The 19,975-nt window shown below is 40.9% G+C and overlaps 2 protein-coding genes across 2 annotated transcripts in view; one reads left to right on the top strand and one right to left on the bottom strand.

Annotated features, from left to right (window-relative positions):
- Nucleotides 1–19,975, bottom strand: part of LOC103386273 (contactin-4-like) — a 695,358-nt gene that overhangs the window by 450,437 nt on the left and 224,946 nt on the right. The window lies entirely within an intron of this gene.
- Nucleotides 2,473–19,975, top strand: part of wnt4 (wingless-type MMTV integration site family, member 4) — an 18,516-nt gene continuing 1,013 nt past the window's right edge. Inside the window, 5 exon segments of the mRNA NM_001328256.1 lie at nucleotides 2,473–2,680; nucleotides 2,901–3,374; nucleotides 17,718–17,799; nucleotides 18,096–18,249; nucleotides 18,817–18,948. Coding sequence (NP_001315185.1) covers nucleotides 3,298–3,374; nucleotides 17,718–17,799; nucleotides 18,096–18,249; nucleotides 18,817–18,948 — 445 coding nt within the window. The 5' untranslated portion in view covers nucleotides 2,473–2,680; nucleotides 2,901–3,297.

Genomic DNA, 19,975 nt, shown 5'->3' with positions numbered 1-19,975 from the left:
TTATATTGCTCCTGGCTTTACACTTCTGCTCCATCACCCTGGTAACACTTATACTGCTCGACCCACTAACATTTACTCTGGGCTGTTTGGTGTGCATGTGTGTGTGTGTGTGTGTGTATGTGTTTTTGTGAGTTACAACAAGTCTGACAAGTGTCTTCCTCTTTCTTTCTTTCCCACTGTTTTCTGAACACACTGATAAAAGGTCAGACGCTGCACTTGTAGCCTGGGGGAAAGTCTCATCTGTTGTTTGTTTTTTGTTGTTTTTTATGGCTGTGAAATGCAATTCTGTTTATATATACACAGTGGAACCTCAGTTTTTGAACTTCATTCCTTAAGGTGATGAGTTGGTCTATCTATTCAGAGGCTGCATCTCTGCCTTAACTGATCTTTTCATTCATGTCCCAAAATGGATTAGGGTATGTGACATTTCAAAATCTATTTTAATCAGGGATGTCCGATATTAACTTTGTGCCAATATCCGATATGCCAGTATTGTCCAAACAATGTATTTCCATTTCCAGTATCAACCAATACCAATTTATGGAGCCATTTTTCCCTAAAACCGTGGTAAACTTCCCAGGACTCCACAAGCAATTCCAGCATATTTCGGGAAACTCAGACATTGCATTATTGGGTTTTGATAACTGGAGGGAAAACAATAACAATTCTTACTGCATCATTAGGAAAATATCTGGCTGATAATAGTGCTCAGCTGATTATCATACATCTCTAGTTTTAACAGATTTCCTTATATTTTATTCTACTTTTTTTCAGAACTACAATATTTAGCTTATGGGCCAAAAAGATGTTTGACAAAGTGAATATGTTTAAGAAATAAACTTTTCTAATCTTTAGTTTGCTGATTGGACAATTCATAAATGAAGTAATGTACAAAAGGCCTTAGATTTCAAAAAATATATATACAAGAGTAATTCAAAATTCAAGTCAATGTTTTAAAAACTTTTCTTAATGAAAATGGAACATCAGTTTCTCTACCTGTCCTCTGCTACACTATTCTGCTTGAACTAAACTTCTACAGAGTTGTTTCTGTCAGAGATTTTCTTTTATTTATTTAAGGGGAGGTTTTTTCAGTACCCCAGGTCAGAACCTGTTTCAGTTTTGTGGACGAGATGAAAATCAGATCGGTTAGATCAAAACCCATGAAGACGCTTGACTCCTTTTATCATTTTTCAGTTTTGGTTGGTTAAAAATCTAATCTTCGCTTTGAATTCAAATCAAAGTTGTTTATTTTTGATGGTTGAATAACTTGATAAAGAAAAATGTTACACGGCTCAACTTTTGAGAAGGAAGTAATGATGAAACTTGTCGAAGCCTCTGGGGACTCCTGAGACGTCTGTCTCAACACGTTCTAGTTATTATAATCAGACGCCTTTTGAAATCACAGCACCTGTCCCACAACATACTGATGTACCCGTGTACCTCTTGGTATTGTTTTGGATAAATGCAAATAGATAACACACACACACACACACGTTCACCCAGAGACAGAGACTGGCAAAGGCTTGACGATGGAGACTGTGAGAACAAGCGTGTACGTGTTGCTTGTGAACATTATGCAAATTTGCTTAAAAGTAAATTGTTGGCAAAACCTTTTCAGATCCCAGCTCTTCCTCTTTGTCTCCTGCCTGGCAGCTCCAACTCCAGTGTCTTTCCCTCAAACCCCTCCAGTCTGAGGTTGAAAGAAAATATCAGGTTTTGAAAGAATAATTTATTTATGATCAATTATTGAACTTTCCTGAAGCGTTATAAAGAAACAAATAATACAAAATAATAATAATATATTACCCTTTACTTTTTTCTAATATAATTGTAATTATTTATAATATAATAAAACTCTATCCTAGCTTACATCCTTGTTTTTCTTTGTCACCTATGGTCTTTGCAGAGTTCGGCATCTTTTTGTTTCATTACCACCCTCTTGTGGTTGTTTTTCCTCCACAGTTGTGTCTTTATAAAGTTAGAAAACACACTTTGTGGCATAAAAACAGTGGGAGATTTGAAGGGGGAGTAGTTAGCAAATTTATGAAAAAAAATTGTTAGCTGGTTTTAGCTGCATTTTTGGTTAGTTTTATTTATTTGCCCCTGACATTGTTTTTCTTCAATATTTTGGTATTTGTTGCTAGTCTCAAATGTAGCCAAACTTTTAAATATTCATTTGAGTCAACGAGAACAAGAGAGAGAGGGGAGAGACGGGAGTGTGTGTTGGATGGAGGAGTTGACTGAGGAGGGAAATAGTGAATGACTTTTCTATTGCATCCTCCTCCGAGACCGCTAAAGCGCTCACTGATACCTGTCTAAATACACACACAGAGAGGGAGAAAAGGGGGACACGCCTCCCTCATCTCCAGAAAACTCCCACCTCACTGCCCTGTCATTCCTCTACATCCTTGCGCCGCCCCTCAGCTAAAGGCAGCACACGCACTCTCTCCTGTGGCAGACTCACCGACGGACAGTGCTGTGAGAAGTGAAGACACAGGAGCAGGAGCAGCAGTGAGAGGAGGAGTAGACTCGGCGCGTCCGCACGCGTCAAGGTAAAATCTGGAGAGAACCGAGGCGCGCAGTCGGACAGTAAGTCCTGGTAGCCGCTGGTGCAGCAGCAGCAATAACAACAACAACAACCACAAAGTGATAAGTCTTTAAGCCGTGAGTGCAACAGGAGGTGGAGGTGAAGGAGGAAGAGCCCGATCGGAGCTCCTGCAGCCGGCGGTCATCGGACTGACACTCAGCGCATCTCCAGTGGCTGGAGTGTCTGGAAGGAAAAGCGCGTGTCAGGGCGCGAGTCGGGAGAGTAAGTCCGGTTAGCCGCTGGTGCAGCAGCAGCAATAACAACAACAACAACCACAAAGTGATAAGTCTTTAAGCCGTGAGTGCAACAGGAGGTGGAGGTGAAGGAGGAAGAGCCCGATCGGAGCTCCTGCAGCCGGCGGTCATCGGACTGACACTCAGCGCATCTCCAGTGGCTGGAGTGTCTGGAAGGAAAAGCGCGTGTTCTGCTAAAAGGCTCGGGTTGATGCTGAGCTCTGACTGTCCAGTCAACACTACACTACTATTTATCATTTGATGTATGTCACTTCCTTCTGCGGCGCTCGGAGCGGCAGAGAGGACGGGACATCTCCGTGGTGGATGGACCGCGGAGCTGCGTTCTCATCCTCCGCTAACAGGATGATGGATTAAACGCTTCCTCGCGACCGGTCTGTTTCACTTCGTACTTTTCCCTCACCGTCTCGGGATTATTTGATCTCTCTGCGGCTTCCACTCCACCCCCACCATCTCGAGATGACCGAAGACTGCGTCCTGCGCTGCGTCCTGATGCTCTGCTGTGCGCTCCTCTCCGCCAACGCCAGTAACTGGTTGTAAGTCCAAATTCCACACGAGCTCTGATTTTCAAAAGATGGACCGAGTCCACATCAACCTCCCACTCACTCCTCCACCTTGTCATTCACCTGTTCCTCTCTTTTTCCTCATCCTCACACGCAGCTTCCTCCTCCTCCCCCTCTTCCTCCTCCCCCTCCTCCTCCTCTCCTGCTTTCTCTGTGCAGCCCGCGGTGGGCGCACAGGTTAATGGTTAAACCACGAGAGCACACAGAATCACTCTCTCTGTCAGCGCTGTCATTTCTCTTTCTCTCCCCCAGATTTAATAACTCACCAACTCCGCAGCACCTCCTCAAACACCACGACACAGTGGAAAAAGACACACACACACACACATACACACACTGATCCAGCGTGGATATGGTCACATTGTTAAACAATACATTTAGGGAACAAAGTCTGTATTTGTTTACATTTCCATATATATTTATCATACCTCCAAATAGACAAAAAGACAAACGGGATGTCTTGTAGACAAGTCTGTTTTCTTCTGTTGATCAGAAACTCAGAGATGCTCAGTTTAATTCATGTCACTTCCATGTACTCACAGTAGAAGATGACAGTATCTACCAGTATCAGTCATTTTCACCACCTGCTGGAAGGCAGCCTTGAACCACAACAGGGCAGCTACCATGGTTTATGTAAAAGAAAATCATGAACTCATGTTTGGAGGAACATTTGAAAACTTATTTAAATCTTGGTTCTTTAACATTCCTCAGATGAAGGACTCATAAACTGATGAAGAGATGAGGCAGTCATCATTGGCCTCTTACAATGTAAACAACTCCCTCGTTATTCTGCTAATTGATAATGCTAATATAAATGGTACACAGGATCCTGCAGTGTTTGTTTTTGTTTGTAAAATTATCCAATCAACCAAAAATCTCTGCATGCACTTTGTGCATCTCCTGCCATTTAGGTTATTTCTGGCCACATGTATGAGAATTGTGGCCCAGCTGTATCATATGAATGTATCATATGCAACAATGCAGATCATTTTTCAAGTGGTCCAATATTTAATAAAAAAAGGCTTGTGTATCAGGTGTTGTCAGGGTAAAATCTCTTACATGTACCTGCAGCTGGGCTAAGATAACAAAAAGTTGGTCTGGAGAACCAGAACGGCAGACAACCAGTGCTGCAGGCTGGTGTTGATGTAACGTGCAGTGAGGAAGAGAGGGAAATAGTGAGGCTTTAATGTGACCTAAATGAGCTGACGCTTATCTAAGTTTCTAGAGATCTGATTGGCCATTAAGACTACTGTATGATATCTACAGTATCCTATGAATATAAGAGTTCTGGTGCATGTTGTGGTGATAAGGAGCACTGAAATCATTTTGAGTATAGTGGAGGACTGTGATGCTCTCAGTCGATGTATGTCAGTTGGAATGCAAGGAAGGAAGTCGTACTCATGAATCAGCTGATTATAATTTTTGTTTTGTTTTTTGTTTAAGTGTATCTGACATGAAAACATGATTTTGTCCAAACAAAGCACCAGTCTATAAAAGACCAGATGTGGGAATGAACTGACAGGTGGCTTAAAGAGTAAGTGCACCGAGGGTCATTCATAAAACAAGTCTATAAACCTTTAGTACAAAGATGTCTCTGTCAGGTCAAAAGGTCAACAGTTCTAGTAGTAAGACCACCTTTCAAGTGAAGGTTTTAATTTGAATCTGTGTTTTTATTACATGATGTATCGCTGTTAAAACCGTAGGACACCAGTGGCGCTGGAGAACAGGTCAAAACTAACGGCACTACTGCAGAGGATCGTTGTATGAGACGGAGCTTCTCAGCAGGAGGTTGACCTTTCAGGACAAAATTGACGATTGAATGTACCAAACACAACTGTCTGAGCCGTAAAAACAAACAAACAAAGAAACGGTTCTATTCAGACCCACAGAGGATAATTATGAATCTGCTGAAGAACACAGTGCCACCTCCTCCTGGGGCTGGTTGGGTGGGTCGCATGTGTGTGCCTGCTCCCTCAGCAGCTGTGGGAGGTGGCCAGGTGGGTTTCTGCATTCCTCCACAGGCTGCACTCCATTTTATGCTGCCATTCAGTTCTCAGTGCTCCAGCAAATTTAGGAGCGGAGCTCGTCATATTAGCAGAGGGAAGACCCTACCTCACATTCACAGGCTCATAGCTGGTGTAATGTTACTGACTGACTCTGGTTTACCTTTTCTCAGGTGTTTCTGTAGCCTCGTCACATTATGCTTTACCATCTCTAATCATTTTCAACCAGAATCGGGACACTGTCGTATCCCAGCCTTCTGTGTTTATATCAGCTGAGATCAGCGCCACCAACAGCCAAACTGACAGAATGACAGATTAATCAGAATAGGTCAGAATGAGGACATTGCAACAGCACTGCCTGTCCTCACTGAGGCAAGTGTGTGTGTTTGGGCCTGAAGGCGTGGTGACAGCAGTACAGAGCAGACATGTACAGGCAGGCTGCCGATCTGCCAGTCCGCTCTACCATGTTGTACGGCGGAGGACACATGCGTGTGTGTGTGTGTGTGTGTGTGTGTGTGTGTGGTTGTTTACAGTGCATATCAACAATTAGGTCTCAGCCCATACACCAGCTGTAGTAAAACTACTGGGTGGTAGTAGGAGAAAGAGTAAAACTGCAGTATGCAAAGTACCCATAAACTAAACTAGGGGTTCCCAAACTTTTCCATGTTAAGGCCCCGAAAACAGATAACAGCCAGGTTTACACAGATCATAACTTTTGAATCCAATACGGCAGTTTACATGTTCAGGACGAATGGCTATTATTATTAGATCTTTTGTTTCATTTTTTTATTCTTCCAATTTTCTTAGGCACCCTTAGCGCCCACTAGTGGCCCCCACTTTCAAAACTACTGAACCTAACTACACTAGAGTAACCTTTTACTCTGATGTCATTGTTGCTGGGAGTAAATTTGAGTACATATGCCACAGCTCATGTCAGCCTTAGAGCTTCTGAAATAAGCCATAATCAAAGAGAGACATACTGTAAATATGGGGTTTTTCAAAACATATATAAACGTTAAATCAGTTTAAGGAAAAACAACTTCAACATGTACTGTAACATGCCAGGCAAAGCTGTGGTTTACAGGAGAGACAGAAGAGTTTGTTGAAGGTCAAAAGGTCACTTTGTGGATCTACGTGATGGGCGTCTTGAGAAAAACTGAAGCCCTGTAAAGGGGAGTCATGATTGGCAGATAATTATTGTGCAGGAAGTTGTACACAGCTAATCTTACAGGTGTGAAGTTGTAAGAACAGATGGGTTGAGGTTTGATGATTTAGACCAAGGACATGCTTCAGACTCTTCTTGTATCTGCAAACCCAAATATCCACAGTAGATGCTCTGTGATGACTGTGAAGGGACTGGAGGTCGGAGGGAGAGAGGGATTATACTATCACTAGGTATGAGAGAGAATATCTATATCTACGTGTAGCAGAGATATAGTGTATGATGATTTCTCCAAACATCACTAGCAGTAGACACAACACACAGAGTGATGGAAGAGATATGAGCAACATATAAACTTAAGAAGGGAAACTTCTTTAGTTTATATAGGGAACGAAGTGAGAGTTGGCTGTAAAAATAAAAAAAGGAAACTAATATTGAATAACATCATTCAGGACTGAGTAAACAGGACAACGGGGGGTTGAGGGGAGTGGGATTTAACCAGAAAGGCAAGCAGCCTTAGAAGGTATTGAGGAGAGTGATCTGGTGCAACTTGGACTAGAACGAAAGGCAGGTAGAAAATATGCTAATTTTATTACTCAAGTCTAGTCACCCAGCCCCCAGTCAGTCCACTCTGCTGTGATGACCTGTTCTGGATGCAGTGTCACGGATGGCCAGCAGGGCTATCCCTGAAACATTTAATACAGGTATTTATTTAAATTTTAAATGATAACACATTTTTATTTTAATGTGTATTAAAATATTGCCCATTTTGGTGTGATTTAATGTCACTCACTGTTCTCACAGTGCGTCCAAAATGTATTTGATACTTAATAAAATGTTGGGCCTGTTTTTTTCTGAAGCACAGCTTGACTTCATTTGTTGATCTGTCTGTCATTTCCTGTTGAAGAGCTTGAAGTAAGCACCTTTCAAGTATTGGATATGACGGCAAATTCTAGTTTTTGGTTTTAAATTCAGGGCAAAAAAAAAAAAAACAATGGCAGCGTTGGCTGGCTCCAGTGTGACAGTGGCAAATCTCAGTGGCTGCTGAGTCATGTTTGACTCCGCGTTAATAAAGGATTTCCACACTACTTTTCATTAGTTTGTCTGTCATTGCCAACAGCACCCCCACCTCCGTCCCCCACTCCTACTCCCTCTCCTTCTTCTTCCTTTCCTCCTCTGACCTTGACATAACTAGTTCTGCACCTGCACGGCTCCAGCTTTTGTGTGTTTCGGGTGTGTTTTTTTTCTCTTGAGTTTGGAGTATGTAAACTGGCATACGCTCAGTAATTACCATGGTGGCTGCAGAAGAATAGAGGCCACTTACGGAGCAGCGCACACACACACCCTGTGTGTGCGCACACACACGTTCCAGCTGCAACCAACACAGACACAGCTGACAAGAATATTTTATCTGAAGGTTCCAAACGTTCTCTCCTGGACTTCTTCAGACATAATGACAAAGATTCCATCCAATTTTTAAAAAATTTAAACCATTGCTCCACTCAGCTAGCTGTTTTCCTTTGTTTCCCCTCCTCGTTGGACTTTTTTGGCTCAGGCATTTCTGTTAAGATTATTTGTGATTAAGCTATAGTAGAAATAATTAGTTGATAATTACCTGAGAAGCTGGAGGCATGTCTCAAATCATTTGCTGATTTTTTTTTCCTATTTCTCAAAAAAAGTTTTTTTTCTTTTGTGGCCCATCTTTTGTTTTCCATTTCCTAGCTTTTTATTTTTTCATAGCACTGCAACACAGAGGAAGGGTAGTTAGTACTCGTCTCACTGCAAGAACATCACCAGTCCAATCCCTGTGGTGAACTTATAAAAAAAAACCAAAACAAACAATTAGTCCCTCATTTGTCACACAATGAGTAAATTCACAGTGTTAGTTTTTGCCACGCACAAAGGCTGCCACAGGAGGCACCGTTACGTCTGTGGTTCCTCTGGGGCTCAAACCCAGGACCTTCTGCATGTACAGTGGGCATGATAACCACTACACTGTGGAACCACATTATAGTGGTATCTTTTGACTGTACATAGTGTTTGCATGTCCTTCCTCTGGGTATGGATTAACTTGTTGGTTAGATTTGAGTGTGGATTTTTACACATTAGAGTATTTGCTGGTCCTGTGATTGTCTTGTAACTGTCCACAGTGGGCCCTCACCCACTGACTGCTGGGATTGGCTCAAACCGAGGATATTTAGAGCAAATCACATAATCAGGCGTCACCTGACCAGCGTAGACAAACAAAGTACTTCAACCCAAAGGATCGTTTTTGTACCTGAAAATTATACCCACCATCATATATCATACTGTAATTCTATTACAGTCTAGTCGAGTCTGTTCTCGCATTCTATTTCAAGAGCTTTTGTCACTAAATACAATTACTATACTGCACATGGAGCGGCTGGGGAATCACCACATTATACGTAAGGACAATCGTACAGCTGATGGGCAAAAATGGGGTTTTTCGAAATCTGAGACGGAAAACACAGAGATGTTAGTGAAGACGCACTGTAACACAGCCGTAGGTTTATGTGAAAGCAACTAGTCCTCACTGCTCTCACCCATGGAATGAGAAGCAATGATTAGTGGTAAAAATGGGACACCTTTCATGAACACGATACTTTACTGCAGAGGTTCTTAACCTTTTCAACCTTCAGGTCCAATTTTATAGTACAAATTTCAGAGCCCATACACTTATAGCTAAAAAAGCTAAACGCTTAGTCAGAATTGTACCAACGCAAAATTGTAATCTTTTGGATGAGGGAGTAAGCATGATGACAGTCTTCTTCCCCGTATATTGGGGGTTGTTAAGCTCAGATAACATATCTCTGTCTTCAGATGATAACCTATACATTCCTGCGGCCTTTGCAGCCCACATGTGCAAAACTGAACGTTTTTTGCGGCCATCTAAGTTTGGGATGTGGAAATCCCAATGTCTGCCTGGAAGACACCACTTGTCAAAAAAGATTAAAAAAAAACACCAATATAAAATCATAAAGTTCTTAAACAACAACACTTAAGATTCACTATAATAAGGAACACACCGGTGCTTTAACCAAAAACACAGATAGGTGTCTGTACTTGAATAATTGCGGTCCAAACTAGAAACTTCCCTGGGATATTTTGGCATTCCTTGCTTTTTGCCAAAACGGTAACAAGTAATGACTAAACAAAGTTATTGGCCAGGACTCTTCTGATGAATTAGTGGCAACATTATTCAATTTTGCCTGAGGCCATCTGCTGTAATTACTCTTAACTATTGCTCAATTATTGCATTATAAAAAAGGAGGAAATCAAAATTTTTGTTGTCTTTGTTGTTGGCAAGTCACTGTTGAATTGAGAAATGCTTCTCAAGCGACTTCTGACTATGTAAACTTAGTAAACAGTGTTTCGAAAGCGTAAATCTTGCTTGTATAAACCTGTAAATAGACAGACAGACGGATAGATAGATAGATAGATAGATAGATCAAGTAATGAAAGCAGTGTGTAAAAAGTATGTAAAATTGTGGTCAGTTAAAGGTTATGAAACAATAATTAAGAAAATGAGTTTCTGAGATCAATAGTGGGGCAATAAAAATTAAGAAGAAGAAAAAACTCAGAGTGGTGAGCAACCTACAGCCAAGTCCTGCATTTAGACACAACATCAGCTGTTCACAGCTATTGTTTCTACAAAGCTGCATGACTCTAACATGGCCACCGGGTGCTGGTTACATCACCTGAAATAAGACCGACAGCAAAACGAATCAGAGTGGACCAGAGGATGAGGCAGGACGGATTGACCATCTGACACACACACACACACACACATGCACGCGCACACACACACAGTCATGAGATTCATTTAAATATGTGCACTGTGAGAAATCGTGTGTGTGTGTGTGTGTGTGTGTGTGTGTGTGTGTGTGTGAGGGCTGGGTGTTGGCAGAGTATGATATTTTTAGGGGGAAATGAGCTCTAGTGGAGCCAGTAGAATTAAAATGACAGACACACAGAGACCCACACTTCAACAGCGTATAGAACTGTGCCGCCCAGTAACTGGGCTGAGTGAACTCGTTCTTCTTCACCTTTCTCTTTTACTACTGATTTGAATCATGAATATCTGCGCAGATATATTTCTGATAAATAAAAACACAGGGTGTGATGGTGAACCCTCAGGTGTCATGAGGTTTACCTTGATGTTGAGAGTGGCGTGGGAGTTATATCTCAGCCATGGGATGAGTGTACATTTTGGGACACATCATCAGTAGTGTACCTTTGAAACAGGGGTTGTTTCAGCCTTTCAACACTAGAACCCTCAACAAAGGTGGCCAGCTACAGTACATATAACACAGAGTGTTGTCTGTTGTTTAAGGTGAACAGCTCACAGGACGTCCCCTCCCCTCAGTCTGGCCTAGACCTGACCGCACACCCTGTTGACCCTCCCTCATGCATCATATGAATCGGCAGAGCTTCTTGAATCACTACTTCTTTATCATATCTCAGTTCTGCTCAGAGCATTATTACAAGTACTATGCAACATGCACCCACACTCAAACTAAACTGCCTATACAGAAAGTTTTCTCTGTAACTAATCTGTGTAAGTTCTCTCTAAATTAATCTTAGGTAAAACTGAACATGTCAGAAGAAAAACTGAAGGAAAATGTTTTTCAGATTCAAGTTTCATTCTCCAACTTAATGAAAAATAAAATCATTAAACTGACTCCCTTAAAAAGTCTTTGAGGTGAGGCCTCTGAGATGTGTGACGTCTTCATAATATTGATCTGGAGAATGTATTACAGTAAAGGCACTGAGAGAAATGGTGGTTTTCATTTACTCTATAGCTATCTTGGCTGAAGGCAGAATTTGAGAACCTAATTATATTTATTATATGGACTTATTTTCAGCTTTTTCAGGCCTGCTTTAAGATAATGACAAGGGGTGCTTTTAATATAAAACTATTTTAAAAGATTAGAATGCTAATAAAGAGGAGGAAAATCTTTATAGGCTGCTGCTATGATTAAAGGTAAAATTGACACCCACTTTATATTCAGGTTTGAGCATTCAGCCATTTATCCATCCACCCATCCATCATTTCTACTAGATCTACCTGATATATATTTTTGAAGTCCTTAAAGTGTGCAGTCAGTGTGTCTAAAGTTAGACTGGAGAAATAGTGTCACCTAGAGGTGACAATATGTCTTACACCATGCTTTTCAAGCCCATAGACTTAATAATTGAAAATCACAAGAGGTGATTTCTACAAATAATTTTGAATTTCATTTTTCATCTTATGCATAAAAAATAGGTCAGATTGAAAAATGATTTTAAAAAAAGTGCAGTGAAAAAAAGTAATTAAATATTTTTCCTTGTCAATGCTTTTAGTAAAACATATAAAACTGTCCATGTGCCAATATAGGCTCCTGCTGGGGACTGTGGATGCGTGTCTTACAGTTTGTGCATGTGTCCACTGCAGAGAGGAAAGACAAGGTTAGGTCGGGTCACGACACTGTTTGTTTTTACTCTAATTCTCCAATGTTTGCCGACTCCACGCTGACACAGTCCAGCACTGAGACCGAGCTGTCACTTCATCTCATCTCATCTCTATTCATGTCAATTTACAGTTCGACCCAAAAAAATTGTTGGTGCATAAAATTAAAGCTCCGACTGTTACTGGCTAACCAGAGTGTTTATGACACGTGTGTGAAGCCCATCTCTTGTGCAGCTCTGCACCATGCATTTGCTGTCAATAGCTATATTTACCTGTCAGTGTGTACCTCTGCTGTGTGCTTAGTGCTGGAAAGGCAAACATCAGGGTATTTTCTTATAAATAGACCATAGAGATGATGGAGAAAGCACTGAGAAATGTGTGTGTGTGTTTATTTAGGCTAAGGATGTCCAAAGTTGGGACTAGGGACCAAAGGTGGCACCTCTTCCTTCTCTAGAACAATCGTTTCTGAATGTTAATAAAGGATGCTGTGGATCATTTACAGGGAGATTTCTGCTAAATTTTAGTTAATTTGATGCTAACACACTCTTTTTTGGGGGCTAAAGATAGTGTTTTCTTTCTAATCTTTTTTTCTTTCTTTTTTTTTCAAACAGCCAAAGCTCAGGGTTCAGACAGAAATGATCTATTAATCATTAAATTAGCATTTTAAGACCACAGTACCACCAAGTGGTTCATCAGAAGTACAACATCAGCGTTGGAAATAGCTCAAGTTCAATATATAGCTTGTTGGTTGGTAGCTGTAAGAGTACACCAGATGAAGTTAGTAAATTGGTTGGTTGGTCAGATGATTGACAGGGTGGACGGACAGCTCATTGGTTGGTGAGTTAGTAGAGTCTGAAGATTGTGGTGGTTGATTGTAAAACCTTGAAAGAATGAATGAATGTCACTGTAAATCTATATGATGCAAATGCTCTTAAATATGCATATTGTGGCCATATCATAGTCATTGACTCCCATGTTTGCAATTCTCTCTAATTTTAAGTTTCATCCTCCCATGAGTCTGTGGGGGGCTCCTGGTGGGAGGTATGGAGCATTCCACCTGGACACCAGTGTGCATGCAAGCCGCTGTGTGTTTGTGTTGCATTACACATGGCAGCCTTCACAACATGACTGGCTCCACTGGGCTTAGCCTGCTGGGATTTAGGCACGCAACCACCAGAACCCAGAGAGAGGAGCCGAGGGAGAGGGATGAAGATGGGATGTGGGTTTATGGTGTGTGTACCGGAGCGAACTTGTTTATGTTACCTCTTTAAGATGTCAAAATGGAGAATGAAAAAGTGGCCCAAATGTACAAAAATCCCAAACAGGTTTAGCCAAGTCCGTTTGGTAAAGGTTTGATTCACAGGCTAACTAAATGAATAAGGCCCAGGACAAACTCTTTCTTAACACGACAAACATACACTCCCACAACCACACAGTGCAGACCATGTATGTGAATATATCCTGACTGATACGATCAGAATTAGCTAATATATAACCATGCAGTTGGTAAAAATGTATCTTTTTTACGTTGGAATGCTAACTGGCTAAACATTTTTAAACTGTTTTTTAACTGCCATATAGAGATATTGCCTAGCATTAATCCATATTTGTACTGGATCCACATGTGTACAAAGCAAACATGGGTTTAAAAATGGGATTTGGTTTGGGGGTACAAATGGTTACTAGCTTATATATAAACTATATATATACAGTATATTGTGAGTCAACTAATAGTGCATTAAAGGCTATGGTACCTGTTTGTTACTGAACTTCACATATTTTTCAGGTACATCATTTAGGGCTGTCATTATTGAAACTAAAAAGGCACATTTATCCCGGTCCTGCTGATGGTCGTTGCTGTGGCATGATGTCTGACTTTATTTCTGTCTGATGGTCCCCCAGCTGGATTCCTGGCCCCGAGTGTAGCTCCTGCCCGCGGCTATGATGAACTACAAAGGGGGGATAGAGAGTCACACATGGCTTTGATAAAAACCTCACAACTGCAGTGGAGTAATCAGAGTCTGGCAAAGCTGAGTGGGAAAACTGCACAGGACTGGTTCAATTGGAAGAAGGAAATAGTTTATGGAGAGTAATCTTCAATTTAAACCTATTTTCACTCAATTTCCCATTTTTCTTTTGCAAGCACAGGGAATTACCGAACACATGAATTTAGTATTTTCAAGTGTGATTACGGTTATGTGGCAGCAGTACGTCACTATGCAAATGCTTTAAGAGATGCAGGAAATAGGTACAAAGTAAAGGAGGCAAGTTTGAAATTCAATCGCACAGTCTGGCCTCAGACCGTGATGTCAACACCAGGGATTATAATAAGGCACAGTGATATCATACTGCTATCAGATGCCGTAGATCATAGGTGCCCAGCCACTAAGACTAGTGCTGGGCCATGTGTTGTTTCAGTCTGGACGACAGACAAATATATGAAAAAATCAAATTTGAGTTTTCTGAGCTTACCACTAACATGCAGAAGTTTTTTCAAGATTCTCAATTAATAGATGATAAAATCCCTAGATATACCACTCCAATGCACCACCACACAGCCTCACTGAGTGCAGGACGGTAAGTTACAGTGATCCTACTGTACAACTGACAAGCCGACTGACACAGTTGAGGGACCAACGACCAATTAATATAAAGAGGACAACAACTCCACTGATGTTTTGACACCGACTCTCACCAGGTTCTACAAGCCTCATTCCAAATGCACAGCAATGACTAAAAAAAACACCAACTCTATGAAGCTACATTTGAGTTATTCCATCATTTGGATTAGTCCGAAAGAAAAACAGGTGTGAAACACAACCGTCTACTGTAGCTGCTGATATTTGAGGTTCAAATGATGATGTGCTTAGTTCTGATCACCAACGTGACATGAACTTATCAAATTAATCAACAGCACATGCGCACTTCTGTTTGTACTGAATCTAAAAATGATAACTATCTGAACAATTTTTCCTCCTAAAACTAACCACATTTCTGCTGACTCCCAGAGAAATTGGCACACACACACACACACACACAGATAGTTTTTCAACTGAAATCAATGTTTGGACTTTTGTGCAGAAATGTTGGGAACTGTGCCGACACCATGCGGAGGCCTCGGTGGGTATCCTTCCTCCGCAGACACTGAGGTCACCCGTGTGGCTGAGATGTGGTTAAGTGGGGAGTGCGAGGCTATCTCAGCGATGAGTGCTAAATACTGGAACTGTCTGGGTAAGAGGGGGGAGGTGGGGGGGCAGTCAGAGAGGAAAGGAGGAGGCAAAGATTATCTGCAGACTTGAGAGGAGGAGATCAAAGGGTGGAGGAGCTGTCTGAACTCTCGGGGATGACAATACTGATTAAACTACATCGATGCTGGAATATGAACCTGACCTTGAAATGAAGAGGATAAAAAAAAATTAAAAGAATGCTACTTTGTTTTTGTTTTTTTTTTGTTTTGTTTTTTAACTTAATGTCCTATCCTGATGTTTAGCCATAAAATATCTTCATTTGTCGACAGAAGTTACAGACCACATTAAGGATTACCAAGTGCCACGATTAGCCCCTGAGCCAGCAGAGCTCGTAAAACGTATAAATCTGGAGCCACTGAAGCTGTTTATGTTACAAAATAACTCGGACCAGTTATTGCACGATAAAAATAAGTGAAGCCGTTGAGTAGAGCGATTCAGTCGACATCAAAGTTCTGCAGCTCTGTGGTGCAGTGGAACAAGTTGTGAATTATGGCTGTGTCAACAGTCCTACACAGTCTGAATCTGGGTTTGATTGAAATGGTCAGACTGGGCCTCATAAAACAATAAAATGAAAATGTTTGTACAAAATTATGACCCGAAAATCAAATATTACTGGAATGCACTAACGACATTTTAATTTTAGATTGTTGTATAATATAACATAACATATAACATTAATGCACAACTTTTAGATTAATGTTATTTGACTTTTATCATCATTCTTATATTAATAATAATATTAATGATCTACATTTCCTTTAATTGGAAATTAATTCTCACAACAGGTAAAAACATTTCCCACTAACTCCAACCAGTCACAGATTCTTTCTTCAGTTCAAAAACATTCAAAATAAAGTGCTTGGTGACTTGATGAATGCTTGGAATGAGGTATTGAATAAAAAAAGGACTTATTGTGCAACCACATTTCTGACAAATAATACTTTGCACAGTTAGTCGGCATAACAATGAAAAGTATCTGATATATTTTTTAAAAATATGAACAAGTCATTTTCTCTCTCTCCCCTCTACATTCTACATGATCACATAATAATGACTGACAATAATGAATATATCCAAAGTCTAAACCTCCCATGGGATTACAACATAATTTCAATCACGCACATATATCTACACTTTGTTTTCTCTCTGATTTAAGATGGTTCATTTTGTTTGTGCATAGCCATACTTAATTAACAACAAACATTATGCATTAAAATAAATCCAACGATAGTGTCTTACTACAGCTGTGATCTGATCATCTCCTGAAGACCAACTACTTTTGGACATGTCTACTGTTCCACTGTTGTTTTACCCTTTTATCAGCCCATGAAAAATGTCACAAAAGATGAGCTGTGGCTCCCAGGTCAGTTCCCATGGTGAGGCCTCCACACCTGTGCTTCTGTGGGACAACCGGGTCAAATCAACCTGCGCCACAACAGTAGAGACAGACAATATCATATTGTTTGTTGTAGAAAAACAGAGGCGAATAGACTCAACATGTGTTGAAGTGACGTCCTCAGACAGCGGTGAAGTGAAGATCACGGCTGCTCCCACTACAGGAGGCTCTGTGCCAGCTGAGTGAAAGTCTATTTCTCTGCAGTGCAGCTGGTCCAAGAGATACGAGCCTGACATGAGGTGGATGTGTGAGGGTCAAATCATCCAGACCACAGATATTTTCTCACACTGTAATATCTTCTCAACTGGAGTAGCTGTGTGTAAGATAAGAACACACACCCCCCTGCCCCCCCCATGCATTTAGGTAAAACATTCCCATAACGTCATGGGGATGCATTCTCTGTGCTCCAGCTTCTTCTGATCCAACTACTCCTTACTCAACTTAAAAAAAAACCAAAACAAAACAAGAAAAATAATTTCTGGTATACCACAAAACCAAGAATAATTTGGCTTCATGGTACAGATGCTACATCAGCTACTGACATTAAATTGTACATTTTCAGAGAACTGTATTCTTTAATCCTGTGTCTGAAGCAGCGTTTTATTTTAAAGTTTATTATGTCTAGACTACTTTGTTTTTGCTCCTGAAACTTCTTCCATGTTGACTAATGCAGTGTGCCCCTAGTGGATTATTTAGAAATAGCATTTTATTAAGAATTTCAAGGTTTTAATCATTATTTTTTTTACTTTCAAAATTCATCTCGTGGGGCAGATTGAACCCCCCAGGGGACCGGTTTTGGGCCGCAGGCCGTACGTTTGAGATCTCTGTTCTAGTATGATTCCAGACAATAAATGACAATTCATATTATATATTAAAAAAAAAAAGACAAGAAACCGATCTTTGAGTTCATCTGGGGGCAGGTGCCAAGTGCCATGAAATTTGCTCCCAATCCATTTGACACTTTTCCATGTGTTTGAAGAAATGTCACTACTGCTTACGAATAACATCTGTTTCTGTTTGTTTGTTTTTTTTCTCAGATACTTGGCCAAGCTGTCGTCAGTAGGGAGCATCAGGGATGAGGAGACATGTGAGCGGTTACGAGGCCTCATCCAGAGACAGGTACATACCTTAACTCATTCATTCAATATATCTGTCAGAAAGACAAAAGACCAAATTACATTTTTACCGAGGCTATGTATTAGCATTAACTAATAAAGAATATAAAAGAAACTTTTTTGGCCAAAAGGAACAGTTGCCTGGTGGGGTAGTGTCATATGTATATGTTTGGTTAGAATATCTTGTTTTGTCCACAATAGGTGACTCTACGCAGAGAGATACAGAATTGATGCTCATTCACCTCATTACATATGTACATATGATTTAACTTGATTTAACTTCCTCGGTCTGGGTTCCAGGTCCAGATCTGTAAGCGCAGCGTGGAGGTGATGGATGCAGTGCGTCGCGGGGCTCAGCTGGCCATAGACGAATGCCAGTTTCAGTTCCGCAACCGACGATGGAACTGTTCAACTCTGGAGACAATGCCTGTGTTTGGCAAAGTGGTCACACAGGGTAAGATTTTATATTATCCACTTAGGGCTTTAAAGAGGGTCTAATGAGAACGGCCTTTATTTCTACTTCTACTGTAGGCGGTTCTAGCAGAGGTAGTCAGCATCAGAAGGAGATGATTTAGGCAAAAAACTAATTTTTTGCCAAAAACACGACTTGTACTGCCAGTATTTTAGTAAGAAATAATATTTGATTTTCTCCCTTGTGTTATTTGACCTTCTTGTCACTACAAGCCAAGATGTTTTATACAAATGTGTCAAAAGCAGTTGTTGCCCTCCTAATAAATGTATCTAAATGAAATGTGTTCTAATGTAACTTAATTATAGTGTTCTGTTACACGCGAGCAGCACTTGGCCCTCAGCTGCTTTTACAGATTTTTGCAGCCTCTCGAAAAATTTGGACAAATGCGTCAAACAACTCCCCTTTAATCCTTTTGCTTTTTTCTTCAATTTGTGGAGCTGAATACACTCTTCATTAGACCTTTTTTTTAATTTAAAGTGAGAAGGTCTTTTCATTGCCATGATGAAACAATCTGACTGTGTTTGTGCATGTGTGTGCGTCGTCTGCCAGGCACCCGTGAGGCTGCCTTTGTGTATGCCATCTCAGCAGCCAGTGTGGCGTTTGCGGTAACGAGGGCCTGCAGCAGCGGAGAGCTGGAAAAATGTGGCTGTGACCACAATGTACATGGAGTCAGTCCAGAGGGTAGGTCGCTTTTTTCTGTCTCCCTCACTCTGTCTTACACACACACACAACATGAAAATGCAATGAATGCTGTGACATTTAACGTCACTTTTTAATACACTGAAATTATGACATCTCTCTTTATATACAGCTATGTTCTCCAACACTAATATTCAGCCAACCATCAGTAGAGCAGGCAATGATTAACAGCAAATCGTCTTAAACATGGCAGTGGTTTAATTTCACCGTCAATCACAAAATGGTCATTTACACCAGTGTATAGGTCTGATCTATATACAGTAGAGCAGTGTTTCCCAATTTTTTTTTCTGGGGACCCATATTTTAAAAGTCACAACTCGCGACCCAAGTCAATAGACATTATTCGCAAACTCCTGGGAAACATGATGCGAGACGACCCAAAAAAAAAAAAAAAAAAATCTCTTGTGACCCACCTGAGGATCGCGACCCAGACTTTGGGAAACAATGCAGTAGAGCCACTAGTTGAATGGAGTGGTGGGTGCCACTCATGACTGCCACACAGTGCGGAAAAGAGATGAGTTCATAACTAATTGACGGTGCAAAAAAGGGGAAGAGAAAGAAACAGGGGCAGGAAGAGAGTCAGGGGTAAAGTGACTCTCCATGAGAAAGTATTGAGGCATGCTATAATGTATGATTTGGAGACAGTGGTACTGTGCAAAACACAGGAGGCAAAGCCTGAGGGAATAGAGTTCAAGATGCAGAGATTTTGATTTTGATTGGGCGGGATAGACTGTATTAGAAAACAAGCAGACCTGATGTACAGTCAAGGTTGAGCAGTTTCAAGGTCAGGTTGAAGAGTCAAGGCTGAGCTGGACAACTGATGGTTGGTTTAACGGTAGAAGAAGCAGGAGATAGTGGATAGAAGACAAGAAAGAAAATTTGTCAACTTGAAGACGTAAATATTGTGATACTTCAAGAACATCAACTACAATACGCAACACTTTTGCTTGGACTGACCTGTTAAAAGTACCCTAGTGGTTGGCATGTGTTATTTTCCATGCTTTTCAAG

This window comes from Cynoglossus semilaevis, chromosome 11, assembly GCF_000523025.1.
Source record: "Cynoglossus semilaevis isolate Cse_v1.0 chromosome 11, Cse_v1.0, whole genome shotgun sequence".
NCBI classification, from domain to species: Eukaryota; Metazoa; Chordata; class Actinopteri; order Pleuronectiformes; family Cynoglossidae; genus Cynoglossus; species Cynoglossus semilaevis.
The sequence above is the reverse complement of the archived record's forward strand: the minus strand, read 5'-3'. Positions and strand labels throughout refer to the sequence as shown.